Here is a 25,397-nt window from a genome sequence, read left to right on the forward strand (position 1 = left end):
CTTCTGTACAGTGATGGACACAAAGCCCTAGGGACGGTGCCTGGGCCACACAAGTGAACAAGTGCTGACCGTTCTTACTGGGATGAAAATGACTGATCCTCAAACTAAGGGATTAGAAAAAATTTAAAACCACAAAAGGATCAGGGGGCAGAAGAAGGGCTTCCAGCAAGTTCTGGTGACCTTGGACCCATGGCTCTGCCCCCACCACACACACCCCCCACCAGAGCAGCCGACCTCGTCCTGCTGTTCCCTGTGCCTGGGCTGAGCTCCGGGTCCCTGGTTCTCATCTAGGACAATCCTGTTACAAGGAGCTTCTGCTGGGATCACAGCAGTACGGGGCCTGGGAACCCCGCTAGGTCAGGTGGGCCCGTTCCTTAAAAAAAAAAAACCTGCTCCGAAAAGCAGCCATAGTGGGAGGAAGCCACAAGTTAGATGGTGTTCCAGGTCCCTCGTGACACTGCCCAAGCAGCCCGTGGGTCCTGCTAACAACGAGGGGTCAAGGTTATCATCATTAAGACAGCAGCTACCATTCATGAAGTGAGACTACGTGCCCTCAATGGACTGGGTACTTTTTTTAATATATATATAAATTTATTTATTTTTTTTTTTAATTTTTGGCTGTGTTGGGTCTTCGTTGCTATGCACGGGCTTTCTCTAGTTGCGGCGAGTGGGGGCTACTCTTCGTTGCGGAGCACGGGCTTCTCATTGTCGTGGCTTCTTTTGTTGCGGAGCATGGGCTCTGGGCATGCAGGCTTCAGTAGTTGTGGCAGGTGGGCTCAGTAGTTGTGGCTTGCGGGCTCTAGAGCTCAGGTTCAGTAGTTGTGGTGCACAGGCTTAGCTGTTCCGCGGCAAGTGGGATCTTCCCGGGTCAGGGCTCAAACCCGTGTCCCTTGCATTGGCAGGCCGATTCTCAACCACTGCACCACCAGGGAAGCCCTGGACTGGGTACTTTTTCTATATTATATTCTTATCTTGCAGGTTAGGAAACAGAGGTTATAAAACTTGCCCAAAGTTACCCAGGCAGGAGCCAGGCCCACCTGGTCTGGCTCAGAGCCTCCCCGTAAGGCAGGCATAGGAGGTGTCTAGCAGGTGTCAGTGCCCTTCCCATATCTGTTTCCAGAACACTTCCTCATGCTGAGGGGCTCTGTGATGTCTGCTTAACGGAATGGCCGTGGCTCAGGTGAGACCCTGCCCTACCTGTTGTCTGTGCAGAGAGCATAGAGGAGGGTCCCAGGTCGAGGGGGACCCAGCGTGGCTATTCTTGGCAAGAAGCTGCCTACTCAGCTGTCCTCCCAGCTGTCCTGGCCCAGGCAGACCCCCAGGTAATCTCCTTTCTTCCCCACCCCTGCCCCTTCCAGAGGTCACAGGCCCCGGGGACCAGTTGTTTGAACAGCTGCTAAAATAAAATCCAGGTCACGAGCCTGGCGACCACACTTGGGCGTTCTGCTGCATTTTTCCTCTTTGATGCTCCAGTCTCACAGGCACAAACCTTCACCCACTCCCCCACTCACCCCGGGCAGCTTGCAGCCGCCTGAGCTGGGGAAAGGGTGGTAACCCCACTAGAGCCCCGTTCCCTCCAGGGAGCCGTCAGTAACACGCTGGCTGGGCCTGGCCGAGCCCCTTCCCATATCTGGGCCTCAGCTTCCCCATGGGGCAACGAAGGGCGAGGTCAGAAATTGCTAAGGTACCGGCCAGCACTGACATGCTACAAGCCCCACCTCTTCTCCCAGAGGAGGGGGCGTGTCATCAGAGCTATGAGACCCGGCTGATGGGCTGAGCCTCTGGGGTGGTTCTGGAGGCTCCCTGAGGGCAGGGCCTGGGCCTCCCCGCCCTCCTAGTTCCCAAATGGACCAGCAGCGGCTCGGCAAACCCCCAAGAAAGCAAAGGGCAGCAACAGACTTAAACCTCACGCCAGCAGCTGACCCTTCCCCAGACACCAGGCACAAGGGAATTGACTGCTGGTTTCAAGTTCAAAGTAGAACTTTGATAAAAAGGGCTAAAGGACATGGTGTGGAGTGACAGCAGCTGGTGGCCTGTTCCAACGTGAGCGGGGGGCGCTCAAGGCGGGGGTGGTGGGAGGTGCCCAGATGAGAGCGCATCCTCCCCTGCTTCCGCAAGGGCTTTGGTCCTGCCCTGCCTGGGAAGCGGAGACAGGCATTTTTCATACCTGCCGAATCTCAGCCACCAGGGACCCCATTCGTTAAGCACCCAGTGTCAAAGTGGGCCCAGCAAAGGGGTGGGGGGAACACCAGGACCGCAGCTACAACTCAGCAGGCCTTCTGCCTGGCAGGAAGGCACCAAGGTCCACGGGGCCGTGGGGTTGGGGAGAGAGGGCTCACTGCAAACAGAGGTGGGAGCACCTCCCAGAACCTCTGCCCTGACAGTCACAGGGCTCGTTCCCTCACCTCCTCAGAGCAGCCTTCCCTGACTGCTTCACCTAAAAGCCCACCCACTTGCAGCACCCTCTACTCACTTCATTCTTCAAGAGATTTACCCCGTCTTCACCTGAGTATGTCTGCCTCCAGACTGAAATGGAAGCTCACACGGGCTGTTTCCTCTCCAGCACCCAGCCTGGTTCCCCGCAGCAGGCCCTCCATGCAAGCTGCACTGCACTGCCAGCTCAGAACGGGGGCCCACACCGGCTCTGTGCTGGGTGCACGGAACAGTCAACAATCCGAGCTGCAGAACGTCGCTCCCATTTCTTCAGTCAAGGAATCTGAGGCTCACTCCAGGCAGTTTCCGGTTCACCTGGTCTCCCTTCCGCCTTTGTACCTCCCTGAGCCCTTCCCATTTTCCCTGTGTTTCCAGAGGAAAGCTAAGAACCCTCTTCTCCTTTTAGAAGCAAACCTCCATCCCGCTTTGGTCTTCCCTGGGACCCGCCTCCCCGCCACCTTTCTCCTCTCCCCGCGATGGCCCTCCAACAGAGGTCAGAGCCCACGGGTGGCATGAACACCGCCCTGGCCCACAAAACAGCTTCCCTCACCTTGCCCCATCCTGCCATCACCCATTCTCCTTCCCAGCAAACAAGCTTTTCTCTCTCTAAATATTTCTTACATAGATCATTCATGTCCAGTGCAGAAAAAAATTTAAACATAGTTACTGATTAAAAAAATGAAAAGGACCTGGGCTTCCCTGGTGGCGCAGTGGTTGAGAGTCCGCCTGCCAATGCAGGGGACACGGGTTCGTGCCCCAGTCCAGGAAGATCCCACGTGCCGCGGAGCGGCTGGGCCCGTGAGCCATGGCCGCTGAGCCTGCACGTCCGGAACCTGTGCTCCGCAACAGGAGAGGCCACAACAGTGAGAGGCCCGCGTACCGCAAAAAAAAAAAAAAAAGAAAAAGAAAAGGATCTATAGTTCCATCATATAAACATAATCACAGTTGACATCTTGGTGTGTGTTTTTCCACGCTTTATCCTGTGCGTGTAGGGGTGTGTGTGTGTGTGTAGTACTTAAAAGTAAAAACCACAAGCCAGGCTGTAGTTAGATATTACTCGGTCCTCTGCTCTCCCTGCAGTTGGTATTTTTCCATCCAGCAGTGTCTAGAAGGAAACGGTTCCATGCCCTAATAAGACTCTGCTTCCCAGTCCTTCTCTGACCCTCAGCTCCTGACCCCTCCCCGCTCTGGAAACTTCTCCTGCAAGGATGCCTCGCTGCACTGCAGGGGGCCCTTCCCGGCCTTGTGGTGCCTGGCCCTGCTGTCCATGCTCCTCTCAAGGCTCCCTGTTCCTGCGACAGGACTGGGGCCTCCCCAGTCCTCCACCCTGGCCCACACTGGTGGTCCTCTCCGATGGGGTGGTCTCCATCCACTACCTCTCCACCTATATGCCAGCCAGTGCTGTGCTGGGAAAGGCTTAACTAGTTCTCCAAGAGAAAATAATAATAATAATAATAACCCTGATTTTGTAGCCTTTGCCAATTTCCATAGTGTAAATTCTCCCACCATGATCCATCTCAAGCTACCAGCGTGATGCCACTGAACACAGAATTGGGAAGAGATTATATATAGTATTTCCAACATAGAGTAAATAACCTCAAAGACACAGATGCTGGGGACTTCCCTGGTGGCGCAGTGGTTGAGAATCCGCCTGCCGATGCAGGGGACACGGGTTTGATCCCTGGTCCGGGAAGATCCCACATGCCACGGAGCAGCTAAGCCCGTGCACCACAACTACTGAAGCCTGCACGCCTAGACCCCATGCTCCGCAACAAGAGAAACCACTGCAATGAGAAGTCCGTGCACCTCAATGAAGAGTAGCCCCTGCTCACTGCAACTAGAGAAAGCCCATGGGAGCAACAAAGACCCAATGCAGCCATAAATAAATAACAGAACAAAACAAAAAAAACACAGATGCTACAAAATCTTACTAGTAGTAAATAGTAGCTTTTTTACCAGTAGTAAAATAGTAGTAGTAGTAGTGGTATAAACACTACTAGGAGAACCACTAGAAGTCATGAGTTTTGAATATTTATTACCTATGTTTTTAATAGAATGTACTTAATTTTGGGCTTCCCTGGTGGCGCAGTGGTTAAGAGTCCGCCTGCCGATGCCAGGGGACACAGGTTCGTGCCCCGGTCCGGGAAGATCCCACATGCCGCGAAGCGGCTGAGCCCGTGAGCCATGGCCGCTGAGCCTGCGCGTCCGGAGCCTGTGCTCCGCAACGGGAGAGGCCACAACAGTGAGAGGCCCGCGTACTGCAAAAAAAAAAAAAAAAAAAAAAAAAAACCCACAAGAGGGGCCTTGGAGGGACCCACAGTGATGATATGACATGCACCAAGGAGCATGATGAAGTTGGCCCTTTGCCCCTGAAAGCCAGAGGGAAAAAAAGCGTATCTATAAACGTTCCATAGAACATAGTTCAACAAGGCGTTAATAAGTATCATGAAAACAAAACCTTAATCTCCAAATTCAAACAACTTGAGGAACAGGGGCTTAAGCAAAGTTAAGGTTACTTTGCTGCAGGACTTGTCTGAGCCTTTAATGTGCAAATGAGCAGTGTGATGACTTAGGAAGGCCTATAAATAAGGTGACTACATAATTTATCATCCAAAACTAGACACGGTGGAGAGAAAAGAGGTGCTATTAATATAGTATCATGCCAAGACCACAAGCATAAACTAGGGCTGTCACAGGCAGTACACGGTCACTCTGGCCTAAAATTATAGCATTTTTTTCTCTGTGTCGCCTAAGGAAACCCTGCCTGCCCATCAGGCCAGCTCCACCACCCCTCACTGGCACTGCCACCCCACGGAACTCCATTCTTCCCTGATTGGCACAGCCTGCCACCCAGGCTGCCAGGGTACACGTCTGCACCCCACCCAGAAGACAAGCCCTGGGAGGTGGGGTCCACACAGACCCCCTCTCCATCCCCGGGGCCCCAAAATGGGGCTGAAATATACCCTGGCCGTGACCCTGACCTCCCCTCCTTGGTTCCTCAATGCAACATACATAAATGCCCCACAAACCCCAAAGCAGCTTTCTGCTCTAAGATCCCGGCTCTCCTGGCAGGGACTCAACACCGAGGTCCAAAGGAAGGGATGGGGTCTCTAGAGCATTCCTCAAGGGCGCCAGCTTTCCCACCGTGAGTCCCCCAGCCTGGTCCACCCTCCAGTCAGTCCCTTGACAGCGTCCCGCCCATATGGTCTCTGGAAAGACCCCTCCCAACCCACTCTGACCAAGGCAGGGCCCGCCCCCTGTGGCCACCACAGGCCCGGCATCTCCCCTGCTACGCCGGCTCCAGCCATCCATCCCTGCAGAAGGGACCCTCTACCAGGCCGTTCCGGGGCGGGCCCCAGTCCCAAGGATTGCTCAGCGTCCTTCCTGAGCCAAAGGGAACTCAGAAGCCCCCTTCTGTTCCCCTTACTCCCAAACCAGGGGGAAAGAGCCCCTACCCAGCAGACTCAGCTGAGGCGCCAGGGAGAAAAAGATGCGGGCGGCTTACCCTGGAAGGAGCAGAGCCAGCTTCCCATGGAGAAGCCCTGCTACAGCCACGCCAGCCAGGACAGGCAGGCAGGCGGGCAGGCGCTGGCAGCTGGGCCCCTGCTCCCCCCCCCCGCCCCCATTCCCGATCGATTCTGGGCGTCATCAGGAACATTAGGAGGCTGCCCTGCCCCCCGCCCATCCGCAGCCCAGCCACAGAAAAGCTCAGCTTGGCTTTCCCCATCCTGATGCCATTAAAAAGTTTAGGATGTGGTCAGGGGAGGAGAGCAGGAGAGCTGACCTTGAAGGGAGTGAGTGCCGCCTGGAGCCAGGGCTAGCTCCGCAGGAGCAAGGGCTGGCAGCTGGTCCGGTTCTGCCCAGGTTTGCGCAGCATCTGGGACAGGTCAGTTAAAACGGGGATGAAGCCACCTACCCTCGTAGGGAGCATGGGGATCAAGGTGAAAGACACGAACCTCCGCGGGTGGAGTGGAGTGGGGTCAGTGTCCAGGACTAGAGGCCAGCTGTGAAGCTCTGTGGGACACCCCACCCCGGGCACGTCAGGCTGGCTCCCATGTCTGGAGCACCCACAGGGTGTGGGAGCACCCGGGCCCCAGCTCAATAAGCCAGAACTTCAAAGCTCTGGGCCCCTTGGGGGAGATCAACATATAGGAAGTGGACCCTGCCCCAAGTGGCCCGCTGCTTTTCTGAGGGGGACGCCCATGCACACGCGTCCTCGACCTCCTGTGTCCTGGGTCCACATGTGCAAAGGCCACAGGCACACTGGGGGATAGCTGTGACCAACCTAACGAGAACAGATGGCTCCTCCCGCCCCGCCCGTCTAGCCGGTGCCTGAGCAGAGCGTAGGAGTGGACTCGAGTCCAGCCACCGCAGCTGCCTCAACCCTGGGGGCAGGAGGTGCCAGCAGCCTGAACCAGCTTTAGACCAAGCCCAGCCCTGCTACCCTCTGGCCCTGTAACTCTGAGCAACTCAGCTGAGACCTCCAAGCCTCAGTGCTGTCATCTTTCAAATGGACAGAAGAGCAGTTCTCTCACTCAGTTGTTAATGAGAAAGAAATGTGGTAAGACACCTGCTGCAGGGCCGGCTTGTGACACACAAGTGTCAAACGCTGTCCCTCCTAGATGGGAAATCTCTGGGGCTGGACCAGAGGGCAAGGGGTGGGAGAGGCCCTCCAAGGGTCCTCCTGCCCCAGTGGGGGGCAAGGGCAGAGGGACCTCACAGTGGCCTATGGTCTGTCCCTGTCCCTAGAGCCCTCCCCAGCGGCCAGCCCTTCTTGTCCCAAGAGGGACACCCACGGCCTAGCCTGGCCTGCCCCCACCTGAGGCTCAGAAGCAGACCCCGGGAAGGACTAAGGGCTCCTATGCACAGCCTGCCGTGGTCCTACGACTACCCAGCAGTGTTGGACCTGCCCGGCCAGCGCCGGCTGCTCCTGGCCCAAACGGAAGGCCTAACCCCAGCAGCATCTTGGGCCACCAGCCCGGAGACCTGAGCTCCCCCCACATCTTCCGCAGGCCCAGGATAGGCTCCCAACCCCCAGGCGGCCTGGGCCACAGCTCCCCAACTCCCTTCCGGTCGCCACGCCCGCCCCGGCCCATTCACACCCCTCCCCGGGCCTCTCGAGCCGCTCTGCCTCCATCCCCGTCCTTAGACGTCTCAAGACTCAGGACTTCTGTAGCCACTACTGCCTCTGCCTGGATGCCCTTTCCCTGACCTTGCGGGTTCCTGCTTGTCACTAAGATCTTCACGCCGGCGTCACCTCCTGAGCGAGGACCCCCTCCCCCGCCCCGACTGCCTGATCTGAAGCAGTCTCCAGGGGGTCCATCCCATCTGGCTGGGCTGCCCCTGACCTAGAGGCCCCACCCAGGTTTTGGCCCACCGGTGGGTCCCAGACCGCCTTCCTGTGCACCTGCTTTGACCGCCTCTGGGCCACCTCCTGGTGTAAGAGACCCCCTCCCACGGCCCCTCTGGTCCTGCGGCTCTGGGAACCGACAAAGGCCGGGCGGGGCGGAGGCATCAGCCCAGGCCTGACCCTTGGCAGATCCTCTGCCCGGAGGCTGAGCTCATGCTTTGGGAGGCTGCCACTGCCCCGATTCCCAGAGCCACTGCCCCCCTCCAGCCACCACCAGGCTCCAGCCTCTGCCAGACCCTCTCTTGGTGCTCCAGCACCCACCTCCGGAGTCCCAGCCTCCCAGCCTCCCACGGGGGTGGGCGCCTCCAGCACCTCGGAGAGCTGATGGCCAGTTCCATAGGGTGGGTGAGGGAGCCTGCGGGCCAGGAATGGGGCCACTGTCCTCCCCTGCTGCTGCCACACATCCTGCCTCTGCTGGGACTCTTGTTATGAGACCTGGAGCAGGGACGAAAGCAGCTCTGGGCCGCAGAAAGCTCCCTTCCCCTGTCACAGGGCTCCACTGCCCTGGCCAACTGCTCCCGGCTCTCTGCTCCCTCCCCCAGCCCGGGGGTCTGTCTCTCTCTGACCTGCAAAGGCAGCAGGTGCCAGAGCGGGAAGGAGGGCGGCACCAACCGCAGCTGCAGCCTTTTGCCGCCACCGTGTCCCTCGGCAGGGGGCGTGTCTCTGTGATCAACTGGGCATTCACAGAGCGGCACCTCCTCTCCCGGCACAGGAACAGCCCTGCAGGGTTGGGGTCCAGGCAGAGTCAGACCACCCAGGCCCCACCTTCAGCGGCCCCCAGACCACCGTGCGGTGTGACCAGGAGGCAATGAGCAGGCCACACAGTGTGGTCCATTCCCCTTCCCTCGAGAGACCAGGATGTAGCCATTCAAAATGATGGCAAAGAGGACACTGCCGTAGCACGGGGGCGGGGGCGCTTGGCATAGAACGCAATCAAATGTGAAGCAGTAGGATGCAAGTCTGGATACAACCCATGACTTAACTGCTTGAAACAACAACATGTGAACAGGAAAAAAGACCAGAAGGAATAGGTCACAGTGGTGGCTGTGATTAGGTTAAGTGGAGGGGTAATGGGAGTTCCTTCTTTTATCACTCAAATTTTTCTGTAATGAGATTATGGAGGGATGAAAGGAAAAGAAATTACTCTTTAATGAGTCTTGTGCCTGCAGGCACTTCTCATTTATTAACTCACTTGATTCCCTGAGAGAAATGACATTATCCCATTTGTGGCTCAGAGAGGTTAAGTAATGCTTCCAAGGTCACACAGGAGGGACATTAGAGCTGGATCAGAGCCAGAACCCAGGCCCTCTGGATCAGAGAGGAGGCAATGAGGAAAGAATCCAGAAGGTGCTAGGGGCTCTCTCCAGTGGAGAAGAGGGTCAGGGCCAAGCCTGGCTGGAGCCCTTCTCCAGCCAGTGGGATATACAACTCCCACCCGCTCTAGACCACTAGGCCCATTTGGTGCCTCTGCCCATGCTCTGTCTCCAGGCCCCACATCGTCCTCCTCCTCCACACTTACACTCCCTCCTTCCTTAAGGCTGAGCTCACTCACACTTCCTCCATGAAGTCTTCCCTGCAGCCCACCCATGGTGGTCAGCCCCCTTCACCTCCCACAGCCCTGGAAGTGAGTACAAACATCTTCGCCCGGGTGACCACATGCCTCCTCACCAGTCTCCCCAGCCCCGCTCTTAACCCCCGCAACCCGCCCTCTGCCTGGTGGCCTGAGGAATGCCAATACCACCAGACGACCTTTGCTAACATCCTCCAACAGCTTCCATCACACTTAAAACAAACCCAGTCCCCCTGCCCTTCACCACCTGCCTCTGCTGCCCTCCCCAACCTCATTTCGCACTCCTCTTTACCCAGACCTGTCTTCTTTCTCTTTTTTAACAAACAATCCATTCCTGCCTCAGGGTCCTTGCGTTACTTGTTCCCTCACCTGGAACAGCCTTTTCCCCTTGTTTTCCCCCCGCCTAGGTTCTTCTGAGGCTCAGAAATGAGGAAAGGAGGATTTGCCACCTTGAAAGGGGTTGTCTGGGCCTCCACAAGAGCCTGTACCAGGCAGGGCAGTCCACGGGCCACATGACACATCTTCCTCACCTTTCCATGCTAGCTGTCTGGCTTTCCCAGGACCTGGTTCTGTCAACTGCCCGTGCCTTTGGCTCAAACTTCACTTGACCCTACCCAGGGCCCAGATTGCCCAGTCTGGCCTGTGACTGGTTTTGCCTCTCCAAACTTCTATGCCAATCAGATGAGATGGACCCCGTCTTACCCTGCTGGCTGGAGTGTCGTCAAAGTGGGAATTTGTGCCAAAGATGTTCATCACAGCATTATTTACCAAAGTGAAAAATAAGAGGGCCTCCCTGGTGATGCAGTGGTTAAGAATCCACCTGCCAGTGCAGGCGACACGGGTTCGAGCCCTGGTCCGGGAAGATCCCACATGCCGGGAAGCAACTAAGCCCATGTGCCACAGCTACTGAGCCGGCGCTCTACAGCCCATGAGCCACAACTACTGAGCCCACGTGCCACAACTACTGAAGCCCACGCACCTAGAGCCCAAGCTCCGCAACAAGAGAAGCCACCGCAATGAGAAGCCGGTGCACCACAACCAAGAGTAGCCCCCGCTCGCCGCAACCAGAGGGAAGCCCGCGTGCAGCAAAGAAGACCCAATGCAGCCAAAAATAAAATAAATAAATTTATAAGAAAATAAAAAAGCAGATTTTCAAGTTGTATATGCAGCATGATTGCAAAGATATATATTAAAAAAAACAGTGAAAGGATATAAACTAAAATAGTAATAGTTACCTCTAGGGAAGATTATAGGCAATTTTACCCCTACATCAAACTTTCCAAATATTACAGAGGGGGCTCTCTTACTTTTTATCACTAGAAAAAGCCAATAGCTAACAGCTGTCCTCAACCCATCTGCCTTCAGAGCTGGTGCATCCAGCCCGAGCACCTGGCCTTACCCCTGCCCTGCCAGGAACCCTCTGCCCACCAGCAGGACGACTAGAGGTTACACAAGTAAAGCTCAAAGGGCATAGGTCTGGGTGGTGACAAGAAAGCTGATGGGAAGATGGGGCGCATTTCAGACCCTGGAAGGGGAATGAGTGGGGGCAGGGAGGCTGGCAGAGGCTGGAGTTTGAATCGGCCTGTGTTTCCCAGGCTGAGTGATGTGGGCAAGTTGCCATGCCTCCCTGGGCCTCCATTTCCTCATCCCTAAGGGAAGCCAACAGTGGTACCGCCTCCCAAATTTGGAGGAGCGTGAAAAGGAACAATTGCACATAAAGCATGTGTCCCTGCCCGTTAACTTTCAAAGGGATGTGGTCAGACATCCAGAAGAACTTCTGGGAACTGCTGGCCTCCAGGCTGGTCAGGGAGCAGCCCAAGTTCCCTTGGCTCTTCCGGAAGAACCACTACCCACCCCCGCTCCACCCTTGGCCCCGCGCACCTTCCTTGGAGCCAGTGGCCGTCACAGTGGCAGAGGCCGAGGTTGATCCAGTGGACGTCCGGCCCATGGGGCTTGAGTGCTTCCCCCCGCGGCCGGGGGGCTTCAGGCCGCTGGGCTTCTGCATGGTGGTGCCACTCGGTGGGCAGAGAGGGTCTGTGCAGGTCACGTGCTCTCCACCATCGTCACTCACCTGTGGGCAGAGAACAGGAGGGATCACATCACAACGTCACCAGATGGCAGAGCACCCCTGGCCCCGTGAGGCAGGGACCATGGTCATCCCCATTTTCTAGATAGGGAAACTGAGGTACAGAGAAGTGGCTGCGGGCGTGGGCCCAGCATGGCGGCGGCGCTGCCGGGACACGTGTTCCAGTCCGCCAGACTCTGGGTCGGGCACACACTCTCTCTTACATCCGGGACCCAGGAGGTGAAAATCGGGAGGAAGCTGGCTCAGGGGTCTGCGGCACAGGCTGTATTAACCCCAGCAGCCCCTTAGCAGGACCGTGCAGCTCAGCATGGCCACCAACAGCTGAATGCAGCTCTCACCACACAGCACTGGCCAGCAGATCCTGACATGCATGGGCAACCCAGTGGGTCACTCTCCAGTGGCCCCCACACCCTCTAGGACCAGCCAACAGCTCACATCCCTCAATGCAGGCTGGACAAAGCAACATCTAGTTTAATCAACCAGCCTCACCACACAGGCCATACGCCAGCTTTGGGTTCACCATCCAGCACTCACCCACTCCACCCCAGGTGCGGGGACACACACACAGAGGAGCTTACACCTGCCTCAACCCCCTGCCGGGACGGACTTGCCGTGCCCTCAGCCTGCCCTCCCGCGATTACAGCACCCTGCTTTCACGACTAAGCAGAGAAAGATGCGATGCATATGGCCAATAGGGCACTAGTGTTTGACAAAGGGGATTCCTGAGAGGGGAAGCCCCCAATCTCCATGGTGATCAGCTCAGGGTACCAGGTGACAGAAAGATGGGACTGGCTGCAGGGGAGTTGGGGGAGAGGCACGAAGGACAGGCCCACATCCCCTACTCCCCCACTGTCTTGTGTGCACACCCTCTCTTCTACTAGGTATTCATGTAGGGCTCACCATAGGCCAGGCCCTGTCCTGCCCCAGAGCCGCAGGCAGGATGCGTCCTCCACCTAGGGGAGCACACTGTCCAGTGGGGAGAGGGGATGCAGAGCACAGCGGACGGACAGAGGATTTGGGGAGAAAGCATCACCCCCTCAGGACCTCGGGAACGGGGACATTAGTGCCTTCTGGACATTAAACTCATGCAGTAGGGGATGCCGCACCCTTCGCCCGTCCAGCCGTATCCTTATCCCACTCATGGTCACAGAATATTATTCCTTTTTAGAGAACCCTTTTCTCCATTCTTGAGCCATATGACTTACATGAGCTGACCCCCAATCCCCACACCTAGAGTGGACACATGACCCAGGCCTGGCCAGAGCCCCATGGTTAGCTGAAGGAAGATCATGTGACCCAAGGAGCATCAGGGCCTGGACTCTGGCTGGAACCTTTAGGAAAAGGTGCTCTTCTTGTTCTGGGGCTGTCTAGGTGTGGGATGAAAGCCAGAAGCTGCAGGATTACTACATAGAAGAGACTGCCAGGGAACAACGCCAACACAGAGAAAGCAGAGCTAAGTCCCAGGATTTGGAGGGCCTGGATCCAGCTGAACCTGAAGCTGGTCACTTGAGCCCTTCACTTACATCAGCCAACAAATCCTGACACACACAGGCATTGTTATGTCTTTTTGCCTAATTCTCTTTGAGGGACACTGTCACTTGCAACCAAAGAAGTTCTGACTAATACAGAAGCCAACCCACAATGCTCACAGCAGGAATGTGTGTCCCCGGAAAGGCTCCCAAGCCAGCAGCATGAGCCAACAACACTATTACCGTCCTGGCATAGCTATGGGAAGGATCAGCTCCTCACACAGGGTGGTTAGACATAAGAGCAAAGGAAAATGAGCTCCTGCAAGGCACAAAGTAGTGGCACCTACATGCCCAGGTGGGCTGATGGGAGTATGAGGCATGCCTGCCAGCCTTGGCCTGCCCCCCAGAGTCCGCCAAATCCAACATTCTAATCCCCTGACCAACTCCCTGACACCCCGGGAATTCTGGGGCCCAGGAGTCACTCGCTGTCAGGCTTGGGTCAAGCTACAAATCATATATCTAACAAAGGTCATTTATTCACCAACATATGAAGAACCCTTACAACTTACTAATAAGACCTAATAAAAAAATGAACAAAAGATTTGAATACCCATGTCACCAATGAAGATACGTAAACAGCAATAAGCACGTGAAAAGATGACCCACATCATTAGTCACAAGGGCAATGTGGATGAAAACCACAATGCGATACCACTTCACGCAGATCAGGATGGCTAAAATCAGAAAAACCGACAATATCAAGTGCTGACGAGGATGTCGAGTAATCAGGACAGATTGCTGGTAGAAATGAAAAACGGTGCAACCCCACTGGAAACCAGTTTGACAGTTGCTTAAAAAGTTAAATATAGGGGCTCCCCTGATGGCGCAGTGGTTGAGAATCTGCCTGCTAATGCAGGGGACACGGGTTCGAGCCCTGGTCTCGGAGGATCTCACATGCCACGGAGCAACTAGGCCCGTGAGCCACAACTACTGAGCCTGTGCGTCTGGAGCCTGTGCTCCGCAGCAAGAGAGGCTGCCATAGTGAGTGGCCCCTGCTTGCCACAACTAGAGGAAGCCCTTGCACAGAAACGAAGATGCAACACAGCAAAAATAAATTAATTAATTAATAAACTCCTACCCCCAACATCTTTAAAAAAAAAAAGTTAAATATATACCTACCATATGACCCAACCACCCAAGCGAAATAAAAGCATATAACCATACAATCATTTGTAAAAAAAAAAAAAAAAAATGTTCATAGTGACCTTATTCACAATAGCCAAAACGTGGAAACAACCCAAATGTCCATCAACTGGTGAATATATAAACACAAAGTTCATCTAGACAATAGTACACAGTTGCCCCTCGGTATCCTTGGGGAATTGGTTCAGGACCCCTGAGGTTACCCAAATCCGAGGATGCCCAAGTCCCTCATATAAAATGGTACAGTGCAGTCAGCCCTCCACATCTGCAAATGCAGAACCCAACTGTTGACATTTGCAACAATATGGGTGAACCTCCAAAAACATTACACTAAGTGAAAGAAACCAGACCCAAAAGACTACATATAGTTTGATTCCACTTATTTGAAATTTCAAAACTATAGACACAGAAAGCAGATCAGCGGTTGCCAGGGGTTGAGAACAGGGACTGACTTGAAACAGCCATGAGAGAACTTTCTGGGTGGTAGAAATGTTCTAACACTGGATTGTGGTGATGGCTACACACCTGTATGTTTATACTAAAAGTCATCAAACTGTACACTTAAAATGGATAGATTTAATAATGTGTAAATTAGATCTCAACTTTAAAAAAAAAATTCTATAAAAAATGAAATCCCTGGGCTTCCCTGGTGGCGCAGTGGTTAAGAATCCCCCTGCCAATGCAGGTCACACGGGTTTGAGCCCTGGTCTGGGAAGATCCCACATGCCGCGGAGCAACTAAACCTATGTGCCACAACTACTGAGCCTGCGCTCTAGAGCCCGCGTGCCACAACTACTGAAGCCCACGCTCCACAGCAAGAGAAGCCACCACAATGAGAAGCCCCCGCTCGCCGCAACTAGAGAAAGCCTGCGTGCAGCAAAGACGACCCAACGCAGCCAAAAAAAAAAAAAAAAAAAGAAATCCCTGAAGGCTCCCCCTAGTAGTGCGATGGGCTTCAAGGCCCTCCTCACCACCTCCAAGGCTCTCCCTCACCCACTCCACTCCAGCCACACTAGCTCACACTAAGCACACTCCAGCCTCAGGGCCTTTGTACATGCTGTTCCCTCTGCCTGGAATGCTTTTCCTTCAAATATCCAGTGTGTTGCTCATCTCCTCCAATTATCTGCTCCAACATCCCCTTCAAAGATTACAACCCCTCTCCAGCCCTTCCCAGCTTTGTTTTTCTCTACTGCACAAGGAAAAGACTTGAGTCTGTTTCCTGTGGTATCCTCAGCACTGATGGGATGCCTGGTGCCTATAGGTGCTCAGGAAAACACTTGAATGGATGAATGATGCTGGCTTATGGGGATGAGAGGCCCGGGAGGCCCCCGTCACCTCCTCAGGGCCCAGCCCTCAGGACTGAGTGGCTTGTAGTGAGCAGCCCAGCTGGCCGTCTGACACCACAGCTTTTCATGCAGCTGGTCTAGACTCCTCACTAGCCCACATGCCCTCTGAGACAGGGACCAGGCGCCATAACTGTGTCCGGCATTGGAGGCTCCCCAACCAGCCTTGCTGCCGATGACCCTGCATTTCCTTACCACTCGCCTGACCGTCTCCCACCTCCCAGACTCTGCCTGTGCCTTTTCTCCCACCTGCTTCACTTCACCTATTCCAACCACATATGGAACACTTAGCTCGATGCCTCCTCCTCCAGGAAGTCTCCCAGGATCTTTGACCCAGAGACCTCAGGATCACACACTGAGCCAAGGAGAGAAGATACCGTTCTCCTACCTTCATCATGCCTCCTGGGAGCCCACGGGTAACCCCAGGTGGGGCCACCGTCTCCTCTCTGAGAACCCAGCCCCAGCATGGCGCCCGGCACAGAGCTTGTGATTTGGAAACCCCGTATGAGAGCACACGTGCTACGGCCCAGAGGACAAAGGCCTTCAAGGCCACAAATCCCCAGGGACATTGTTCCCACGGGAGGCTTCTGGAGGCTCTCACAGTCACCCTCCTACCCTCCCAGACCCTAATGACCCAGCAGCGTCCAGCGTGAGGAACCTATTGTGTGCCAGGCCTTACGCCCTGATGAGGCGGTGGTCACCTTACAGGAGGAACATCCGATGCTCAAGAAAGTGCGGGGTCGAGCCCAAAGTCACACATGGCTCAGCAGCTGGGCTGGAACCAGACCCAGGTCTAGCCCTCCGCCTCCCTACACTGCCTGGCCCAGGCCTGGAATAACATTTGTGAGACCCCTGGCCTCTGGGGAGAGCACCCACGTGCCTCACGGACAAAGGAGACCAGAGGAGCTGGCGGGAGAGAGAAGAACCAAGGCTGCATTACTTGGCCCACCCCAGTCCCACCCCTGCCCCCGTGCAGGCCTCCGGTGCTGGGGGAACACAGGGAAGGGGAGATGGAGAGAAGAATGGTGAACAGGAAGAGGGGGAGGAGGCCCCTTTATGACTCAGCCCTGCTTGTGGGACAGAGGAAGAGAGGGGTTTCTTGGGAAAAGCTGGGACGTGGGGATAAGTTGGCCTCTGGCCACACTGCAGCGGATGGGGGAGGCCTGGGAGGAAGTAGATTCCAGTCTCATGGAGTCCAAACCCTAGACCCACCACGAGTGGCTGTGGGACCCTGGCTCCGCACGAGCCTCAGTGCCATCACCTGTAAAATGGGGGGGAAGCACTGCTGCTGTGCGGGGAGCACAAATGAGCGAGTCCATGAGACAGCCCCACGAATGTCCCTCTGTGCCCGGCGCGCAGGCTGTGTGGAAAGGGCAGCAGCACTACGATCTGGTCTCTATTACGTTCTCCAAAGGCCCGGGATGCACACCCCGCCTCCCCCAGGGAGCCGGGGCCCCGACGAGGCGGGTGTGGGAGAGGCGAGCAAGGGCGGGTGGCGTTCAGACCAACAGGCCCCCTTTGTGCCGCCCTCAATTACCATTTACCAAAGACAAACCCGGGCTGCGTTTCAGGGTTTCCATTTCAGCTGCCCTGGGGGTGGCGGGCTGCAGCTTCGGGGGCGGGGGATGAGGCCCAGGAACTTTCCACCAATCAGCGGCCCAGGGTGCGGCCCCGACAGAAGGGGGAAAGATGCCAACTAGGGCAGTAGAAAGCCCATGTCCTTGTGCCAGCGTCGCCCAGAGGGCATGGGAGGCGGGCACCAGGAAGCAGGCTCCCAGGACCAGACCTCAGCTCAGAGACCTCGGCCAAGAGCCACACCCTGGGCTCTCTTGCTGCCCAGCAGACGCAGCTCTCTGGGGGGGGGGGGGGGGGGGGGGCGCTCCTCCTGCCCACCCCAGGGGTCCCAGCAGTCGGGGTGCCCATGCTCCCCCCACCTCCTGAGCCTGTGACCCATGTGCCGGGCCACATGGCAGCCAGAGATGGACTTAGTGTGGCCCCTGCCCCCTCACTGCAGGCCCAAAGCCTCCAGACCACAGCAGTGCCGCGGGGCGAAGCGGGCGGTGGGAGGCGCACGGGGTGGGGGGCTGGGTCCAAGCTGGGGAAACTGCAGGGCACAGACTCCGCTCTGCCAGGTCAACCAAACAGCTAAGGATTTAGACTGCCTACAATGTGCAGGGGGTGGGTATCCAGGCGGGGGGAGGGGGTCTTCCGATCATGCCTAGGCATCAGGCTGAGGGGACGATGCGCCACGGAGGGCATCCGCCAGAGGACCCGCAGATTGGATGAGCATCTCGGCAAAACCTCTGGGAGCTAATGAGGAGGACGGGGTGCCGTGATAGACAGGGACTCCACGAGGCCTGAGCTGAGACGGAGGCAGGGGCTGGAGGGAACAGAGCAGGTGACAAGTACTGGTGGAGGAGGGCAGGTGGGGGGGGGGGAGGCAGGGCTGAGGACGGCAGAAGGCAGGAGAACCTCTCAACACCTGGAGGGACCTGGGAGCAGGAAGGGGCCAGGGTGGGGAGCTCATCTGGGGACAGGCTGGGTGTGAAGTGACTGAGGCCTGGGGCACCCACCTGGTGTGCAGCATACGGGGCTGGAGGCAGAGAAGAAAGGGAGCAGAGGGCACCGACCTGAGAGCACCCTGATGACAGCCGGGCCAGCTTTCGAGGAGAGGATGTTGTTAGGCTGGAGAGCAGCTGGGCCTCCCCAGTCAGCAGGGAAATGCAAATCCACGCTGCAAGGAGATCCCCTTTCCCACCCAATCAGATGGGCGAAAAGTCAAAAAGCCAGGTGATACCAAGTTGCTAGAAAGGCCTCCGGGAAAGGGCAGGTGGGCCAAGGGCTGGGCGAAGGGCAGGCACGGCCTGGGGGAACAGTGCAGGTGCAGTGGAGACTCGGCCGGGGACCGTGGCCGAGGGTCCTGGAGGCGCCTACATGGCGCTTATCCACGGCATCCCACGCGACGGCCAAGAAATGCAGTTTGGGGGATGGGAACGGGGCCGGGGCTGGGCAACTGGGGCTTCGTTTCTATTTGTAAGATTTGCTTCTTCCTCCTCCTCTTCTTCTTCTTGTAGGCCATGCTGAATGGCAACGTGGGATCCTAGCTCCCCAACCAGGGAAGGGATCAAACCTGCACCCCCTGCACTGGAAGCGCGGAGTCTCGACCGCTGGAGCGCCAGGGAAGTCCCGAGATCTGCTCAAGCCCTGCAGGCTGTACGTGGGAGTTCACTGTGCCCTGTCTATTCTTTTTGAGTGCCTCAAATATTTCAGAACATTTTTTAAGTCAAAAAAATTTAAAGACAGACACCAGGGGACGGGGAGAGGAAACAGTTCCTCCCCTCCCCATGCACACCCACCAAGAGGAATGGGGGACAGGCCCCAAACAGAGTGAACCCCACGGGTGCTGACCGCCAGGCTCCCAAAGGCAGGCCCCTATGTGGGCGTGGCGTGGGCCCCCCCAGCTGCCCCACGGGGCATCCCAACACTCCCGCCTGCACTAGAAACCCAGTGCTACCCCAACCCCCATATCCAGCAGGGGCCCCAAGGGCGAGTGTGACCAACATCCCCATGGGCCTCCGCCCAGGCGGCACCCACTGCTTGTCCCACCCTGCTTGGAAAAGAGGCCCATTTTGTTCGCATGCGACTGAGGTGCAGGGAATTCCACCCAGTGGTGAAGCGAGAATCGCCACGTGCAAGCACAGAGCAGAGGAGATCTGGGACAGCCCCCCCCCCCGCCCCCCGCCCCCCGCGAGTCCTGCCAGCTCACACCAGCTGCCCCTCAGGCCTGGGAGAGCGGAGGAGACGGCGCCCGTCTGCCCGCGCCCCAGCCCCCCACCCACCCCTGCTCTCCCCCGGTCAGTGAGGCCGCGGGGCGGGCTGTGTGAGCCCAACATTCACACAGGGGCCGGCCAGCAGCGGGAGATGGGACGGGAGACCCCAGGAAGAATGTGGTGGTGGTGGGCCCGGCTTGGGGCCCCGAGTCGCCCTGGGAGTACCCAGGGGCCTGGTGGCCATCCAGAACCAGCGTGGGGAAGGGACCCAGCCAAGCCTCACGGCAGGGCCGGGGCAGGAACCCACGCCACACCAGCTGATATGGCTTCAAGGACGGGGAGGGAGGATGACGCTGGGAAGACGGCAGGGCATGCGTGCCAGCAGCTCGGACATGGGGTGCAGGGGCACCCGCGGGGCTGAGCGGGGAAGGACAGACCGACCTAAGAGCCCGTCGACTCCCCGCTTCCCTGGCACCTGCCGGGGGGAGACAAGCAGGGGCTGAGGCCGGAAGGCTGGCGTCAGTGCCACACACTCACCATCCTACCACCCTCGCGGCCTCTGAGCTCAGGCCTGCGGTTCTTACTTTGTAAAGTCAGTTGGTATCTTCCGTGTCCTGCCCACCCCCGGGGTGACTGCAGAGCCCTGGGAAGGGCCACCCTGTCAGTCCTACCTGAGCTGGACACACTGGGGTGTGGCCATCCTCCCCTCGAGCTTGGAGTTCAGATCCTGTCTCCTGGCAAAGGGGATCAGGGCTGGGAATTGGGTAGGACTCCGCACTCTCACTGCCGAGGGCCAGGGTTCAATCCCTGGTCGGGGAACTAAAATCCCATAAGCCATGTGGGGCAGCCAAAAAAAAAGAAGAAAAAAAGGATCAGGGCTGTGTCAGGTCTAGGGAGGGGAAGGAACGTCAATATACTTCCCTGTCTTACACACACGCATGCACGCACAGTTGGCATGCTCAGAACCAGGGCACAGCCATGGCCCCAGAACCCACTCCTGGCTGTGTGGCCACCCACGGCCCCAGCAACTGGACATCTGTAGCCCTCCTGCTACTGGCCCAGGACACTGGGCAGGCATCACCCTGGCTCCGCTGGATGGGCTCCCCCATCAGGCCCAAAAAGAAGGGCTGGGGAACAACACACCTCAAGTTGCCCCCTGACCCACCTTTATTCCCACTTCACAGAATGGGAAAACTGAGGCCCAGGGCACAGGAGTGAAGCAAACAGGACAGTGAGCGTCAGCTGCCCAAATGAAGAAAACTTGTGCTGGCCAAGAAGGGCCCTAAGACCAGACAGAGTCAGAGGCCCAAGGTGGGGAGGGGCCTGCTGAGGTCGCCCAGCGATCAGGGGAACAGGAAGGAATGGGCTCTGGTATCCTGCCTTCCGGGCCAGGATGCTGACCCAGTCATCTTTCACTACTGCCTCCTTCGCTTCTGGTTTCCATGGCAGCCCCATCCAACACATCCAGGCCAGGGCAGCTGCAGGAAAGTCACCCCCATCTCCTGGGTTCTCCTCCCCAACCCAGCCTGTCGGGGTGGAATTTGCACACGCAACTCAAAATTACCCCTGAGCAAAGGAGAGTCTTTACAATAAGTGGTGTTGGATCAAATGGACAGCCACGTGGGAAAAAAATCATGCTCCCTTCTGCGGCTGGCAGAGTAATGGCCCCATCCCCAGTACTTGTGAACATGTCAGTTTACGTGGCAAAAGGGAATTAAGGTTGCAGAGAGAACGGTTGCTAATCAGCTGACCAGACAGAAGAAGATTATTCTGAATTATCCAGGCAGACTCAATGTAATCACAAGGGTCCTTATACGTGGAAGGGGGGAGGCAGGAGAGAGAGAAGCAAAGAGATGGCAGCCTGCAAAGGACCTGGTCCAACATTGCTGGCTTTGAGGATGGAGGCAGGGGCCAACAGCCAAAGCATGCGGGAGGCCTCTAGAAGCTGGAAAAAGCTTCTAGAAACAGATTTTTCCTTAGAGCCTCTAGAAGGAACGCAGTCCTGCTGACATCCTGCTGTTAGCCTGGTGAGATCCATTTCAGACTTCTGACCTCCAGAAGTGTAAGATAATACATTTCTGTTGTTTTCAACCACTAAGTCTGTGGTCATTTGTTAAAGTAGCCACAGGAAACTAATACACTTACTTCACATCGTACACAACAATCAACTCCAGATGGATAGAAGATCTAAACGTGAAAGGTAAAACAATACAGTTTTTAGAAGTAGACATGGAAGAAGATCTGCCTTAACGCTGGAGCAGGCAAAGGTTTCAACCCAGGAAGTGTTGAAAATAAGGGAAAAGACGGATGAACTGGACAATATTTAGAGCTCCCTTGCATCAAATGATACCAGTGGGGGTGGGTGGGGAGGGAGAGAAAGAATTTGTAATTCCTGTATTGTACAAAGGATTCCTATTCAGAATATGGAAATAACTCCAAAAATCGAGTTAGAAAAATCAGCAAAAGACCTGAACAGGCGCTTCACCAAAAAAAAAAAGCGGGGGGGAGTGGGTAATCAAAAGACCAATAAACAGGTGAAAAGATGTTCACCTTCATTAGCCATCATGCCAACACTACATCCTCCGGAATGTATAAAATGAAACACGGACCACACCACGCGTTGGTGAGGATGTGGAATATCGAGAACGCTCGTGCACTGCTAGTAGGAGTGGAAATTGGTGTAAGCAATGTGGAAGACTGTCTGGCATTACACACTTAAGCTGAGCATGACCAGCGATCCCACTCCTAGCTATGCCACCACAGGAAAGGGCACACACATGCACCAAAAGACATGGACTCTTCCTAATACTCCCGAACTGAAAATAACCCAAATTACCCCTCCATCAGGATGAGTAAATACCTGGTGGCTTATTCACACAATGGAATAAAGCACAGCAATGAGAATATACAAAGTGTCAGTACAACCACGTGCAACAATACGTATGAACCTTGTGAATCTTGAGTGAAAGAAGGCAGATGTAAAGGTGCTTAGAGTGTGACCTTATGCTTCCATTTAAAAGGAAGTTCAGGGCTTCCCTGGTGGCGCAGTGGTTGAGAGTCCGCCTGCCGATGCAGGGGACGCGGGTTCATGCCCCGGTCCGGGAGGATCCCACATACCGCGGAGCGGCTGGGCCCGTGAGCCATGGCCGCTGAGCCTGCACATCCGGAGCCTGTGCTCCGCAATGGGAGAGGCCGCAGCAGTGAGAGGCCCGTGTACCGCAAAAAAAAAAAAAAAAAGCTCAAAGGCAGGCAAAATGTATTAATGGTGCTAGAAATCAGGGAAGGGGGTCACGCTTGGGTGGTCTGGAGAAGGGATGAACCAGGCAGGGGGCCATGGTTACCAGCAGGGCCAGCCAGGGCTGCTGGGGAAAGAAGGGGGGAGGAGGGGCAGAACTTGGTGGTCCCAGGGGTGAGGTCAGTCGCTAACAAGCTCTCAAAGTCAGTGTTTTCTTTTATTGCTTCCAGAAAGGCACTCCCCACCTCAATGCTCCCCAGCCACCAAATCCTGGCGGAGTGCCACCGCCACCCCACGCACACTCTGTCACATCTCCAGGCCTTTGCACACGCTGTTCCCTCTGCTAGAATACCCTTCCTCTCATTCGCTGGCATAAGCCCTAGACTCTCTCACTGACAGCAGCTTTAAAGGGCAGGTTCTTTGCATATCTTGTTGGTTTCAGGACTCACGGTACCTAGGACAGCGCCCAGCACATAGAGAAGCTCAAAAGATGTCTAAGGAATACATGAATGAATTAAATACAGTCCTCTGCCTCCATCATCCTTCCCATGTTGACTTGGAGGCCCACAATAGCTTGTCACACCCCATGGCCGCACTCACCGGTCGGCTTGGAGCTATCTTTGATAAGAACAGAGAGGATTAACTCACATTCTTCTGAATCCCAGCACTGAGCACACCCAGCACAAAGCCAGTGCTCACCAGTGGATCCAACAAGCAAAGAATCAGGTAGTGAGCTCCCTGTCTCTGGAGGGAATCAAGTAGAGACTGAGGCCTGCTCTCAGAGTGGGTTCCTGTTGCCCTGAGAGGCTCTCATGAGCTTGCACAGCAATTATTACTGTCAGTAAGGTTAACCAGAACCTGCTGAGCCCTGCCCCACGCCCCCAGGGCTGGTCCACTGCAGCAGTGCTCTTCACTGCGCCTGACTCTGAACCTGTGCGGTGTGCTGGGTGGTTCAGAGGGGATGAGGCTCTACCCCCTGCCAAGCTGTTTCAGCCCAAGGAATTCCCAGACCAGTAACATTTGTTCTGCTGCAGGCATGTCGGAGGCCTTTACAGATATTAACCTGTTCAGTCTTCACAGCAGCCCTGTGAAGAAGATACTGTTGGGAGCTCTACTAACAGGGAAACTGAGGCCCAGAGCCGGCAAGTCACTTGCCCGGGATGACACAACTGAGCAGCGGCAGGTGGGATTCGAACTCAGGCCCTCTGGCCATGGAGTTCACATTTTTTTTTAAATTAATTTACTAATTTATTTTTATTTTTGGCTGCGTTGGGTCTTCATTGCTGGGCACGGGCTTTCTCTAGTTGCGGCGAGTGGGGGCTACTCTTAGTTGCGGTGTGCGGGCTTCTCATTGCGGTGGCTTCCCTTGTTGTGGAGCATGGGCTCTAGGCACGTGGGCTTCAGTAGCTGTGGTGCGCGGGCTCTAGGCATGCGGGCTTCAGTAGCTGTGGTGCGCGGGTTTAGTTGCTCCGCGGCATGTGGGATCTTCCCTGACCAGGGCTCGAACCCGTGTCCCCTGCATTGGCACGCGGATTCTTAACCACTGCGCCACCAGGGAAGTCCTGGAGTTCATGCTCTTAACCACTGCTCTTTACTTCCTCAGAACTGGGACCAACGCTCCTCCAGGCACAGGGTTGCAGGAACAAGGGCACAGATTTAAGCAGGAGGTCATGAGGGTGCCCCACGGCCCTGGGAGCCAAGGTCATGGTCCACAGCACCTCTGCCAGCTGGCCTGGCCCCCACTCGCCTCTGGCCTGTTTCCTGGGACCCCTCCCACCCAGCACCCTGATTCCAGCTCCCCTGAACTTCTCACTGCTCCTGAAGACACCCCAGCCCATCGCCTGCTCTGCTGGAATGCGTTCACCCCTCTTCTGCCCCTTAGCCAAGTCCTGGAGCCAAGTGGGTGTGTCCGGAGCTCTCTGCACACCCCTGTACCACAGCCCCTGAGGCCTCCTAGCAGGATGGGGATTCTCCAGCAGGGACCAGTCTGGCTCCTGGCTCACGAGGTCTCACCCAGCCCTGGAGCCCACTAGGCTCTCACGGAGGGGGCTGGCTGTGAGCATCAGCCCCAGCTCCCACAGCTGCTTGTAAGGATCCTCCAGGAGGAGAATTAGAAAGATCAGAAGGTGGCTGCCTTCCTCCAACCCCCCCACCCCACCACCGCATTCTAGACATTGGTTCACGGGGACCCTACCCCAGAACCAGGACCACATTGTCCAGCCCCTCCCTGGAGCTGCCGCCCCTCACTCAGGTTTTCATGTTATATATAGCAGCAGCTTACACGAGACAATGTGACAATGCGAAGACACTCCAAACCCCTTATCCCCCTCGATCCGGCTGCTAGAAAGCTCAGAGTCAAATTACCGCCGATAGAAGGTGCCGCAGCTCCTCCAGCTTCATCTGATGTTTGCTACCCAGGGTTTCTCCTCGCTCTGATTTTCTCACAACTTTTTCATCCCGTTATACTGCATTTATCTTTGTAAATCACCTCAAGTCCTTTCTGGAATCGGACAAAGAAGACACGAGACCCTTTCAGATGCCTTCCCTCCTCTGCTCCGAGTTCCCAGTGCCCAGCTGAATGGGAAAGAAGCTGAATGAGAGCTGACGGAGCGAACTTACAAGCAGATGACGTTAAGCAGGGCACAGTCTACGGCAGAAAAGGGAACGGCAGGAGCGGGGTCAGCGCACAAGGTAGCCAAAAAAAAACAAATCGGGAAACACCAAACGTCATTCCCTCCTTCACCGCAGGGTCCGACAACCAGATGCCCGACTTCACAGTGGACTTGGAAGAATGGTGGGCTCCACGCTGAACCCCACCCCCGCCGGACACTCGACACCCTGCCGCCCAAACTTCTCCTTCCCTTTTCTCTCCCTGTGC

At 56.1% G+C, this 25,397-nt stretch overlaps 1 protein-coding gene across 2 annotated transcripts in view; it reads right to left on the bottom strand.

Moving 5' to 3' along the window:
- Window positions 1–25,397, bottom strand: part of CLIP2 (CAP-Gly domain containing linker protein 2) — a 76,397-nt gene that overhangs the window by 46,120 nt on the left and 4,880 nt on the right. Inside the window, exons 1-2 of one of the 2 annotated variants that reach the window (XM_060032222.1) lie at window positions 15,903–15,934; window positions 11,295–11,484 (exon numbers count right to left, since the gene is read on the bottom strand). In XM_060032222.1, coding sequence (XP_059888205.1) covers window positions 11,295–11,484; window positions 15,903–15,911 — 199 coding nt within the window. In that variant the 5' untranslated portion in view covers window positions 15,912–15,934. Of the gene's footprint in view, window positions 1–11,294; window positions 11,485–15,902; window positions 15,935–25,397 lie in introns of those variants that run through there. The other variant, XM_060032224.1, reaches the window with a different exon arrangement.

The sequence above is a fragment of the Delphinus delphis genome, chromosome 15 (assembly GCF_949987515.2).
Source record: "Delphinus delphis chromosome 15, mDelDel1.2, whole genome shotgun sequence".
Classification (NCBI taxonomy): domain Eukaryota; kingdom Metazoa; phylum Chordata; class Mammalia; order Artiodactyla; family Delphinidae; genus Delphinus; species Delphinus delphis.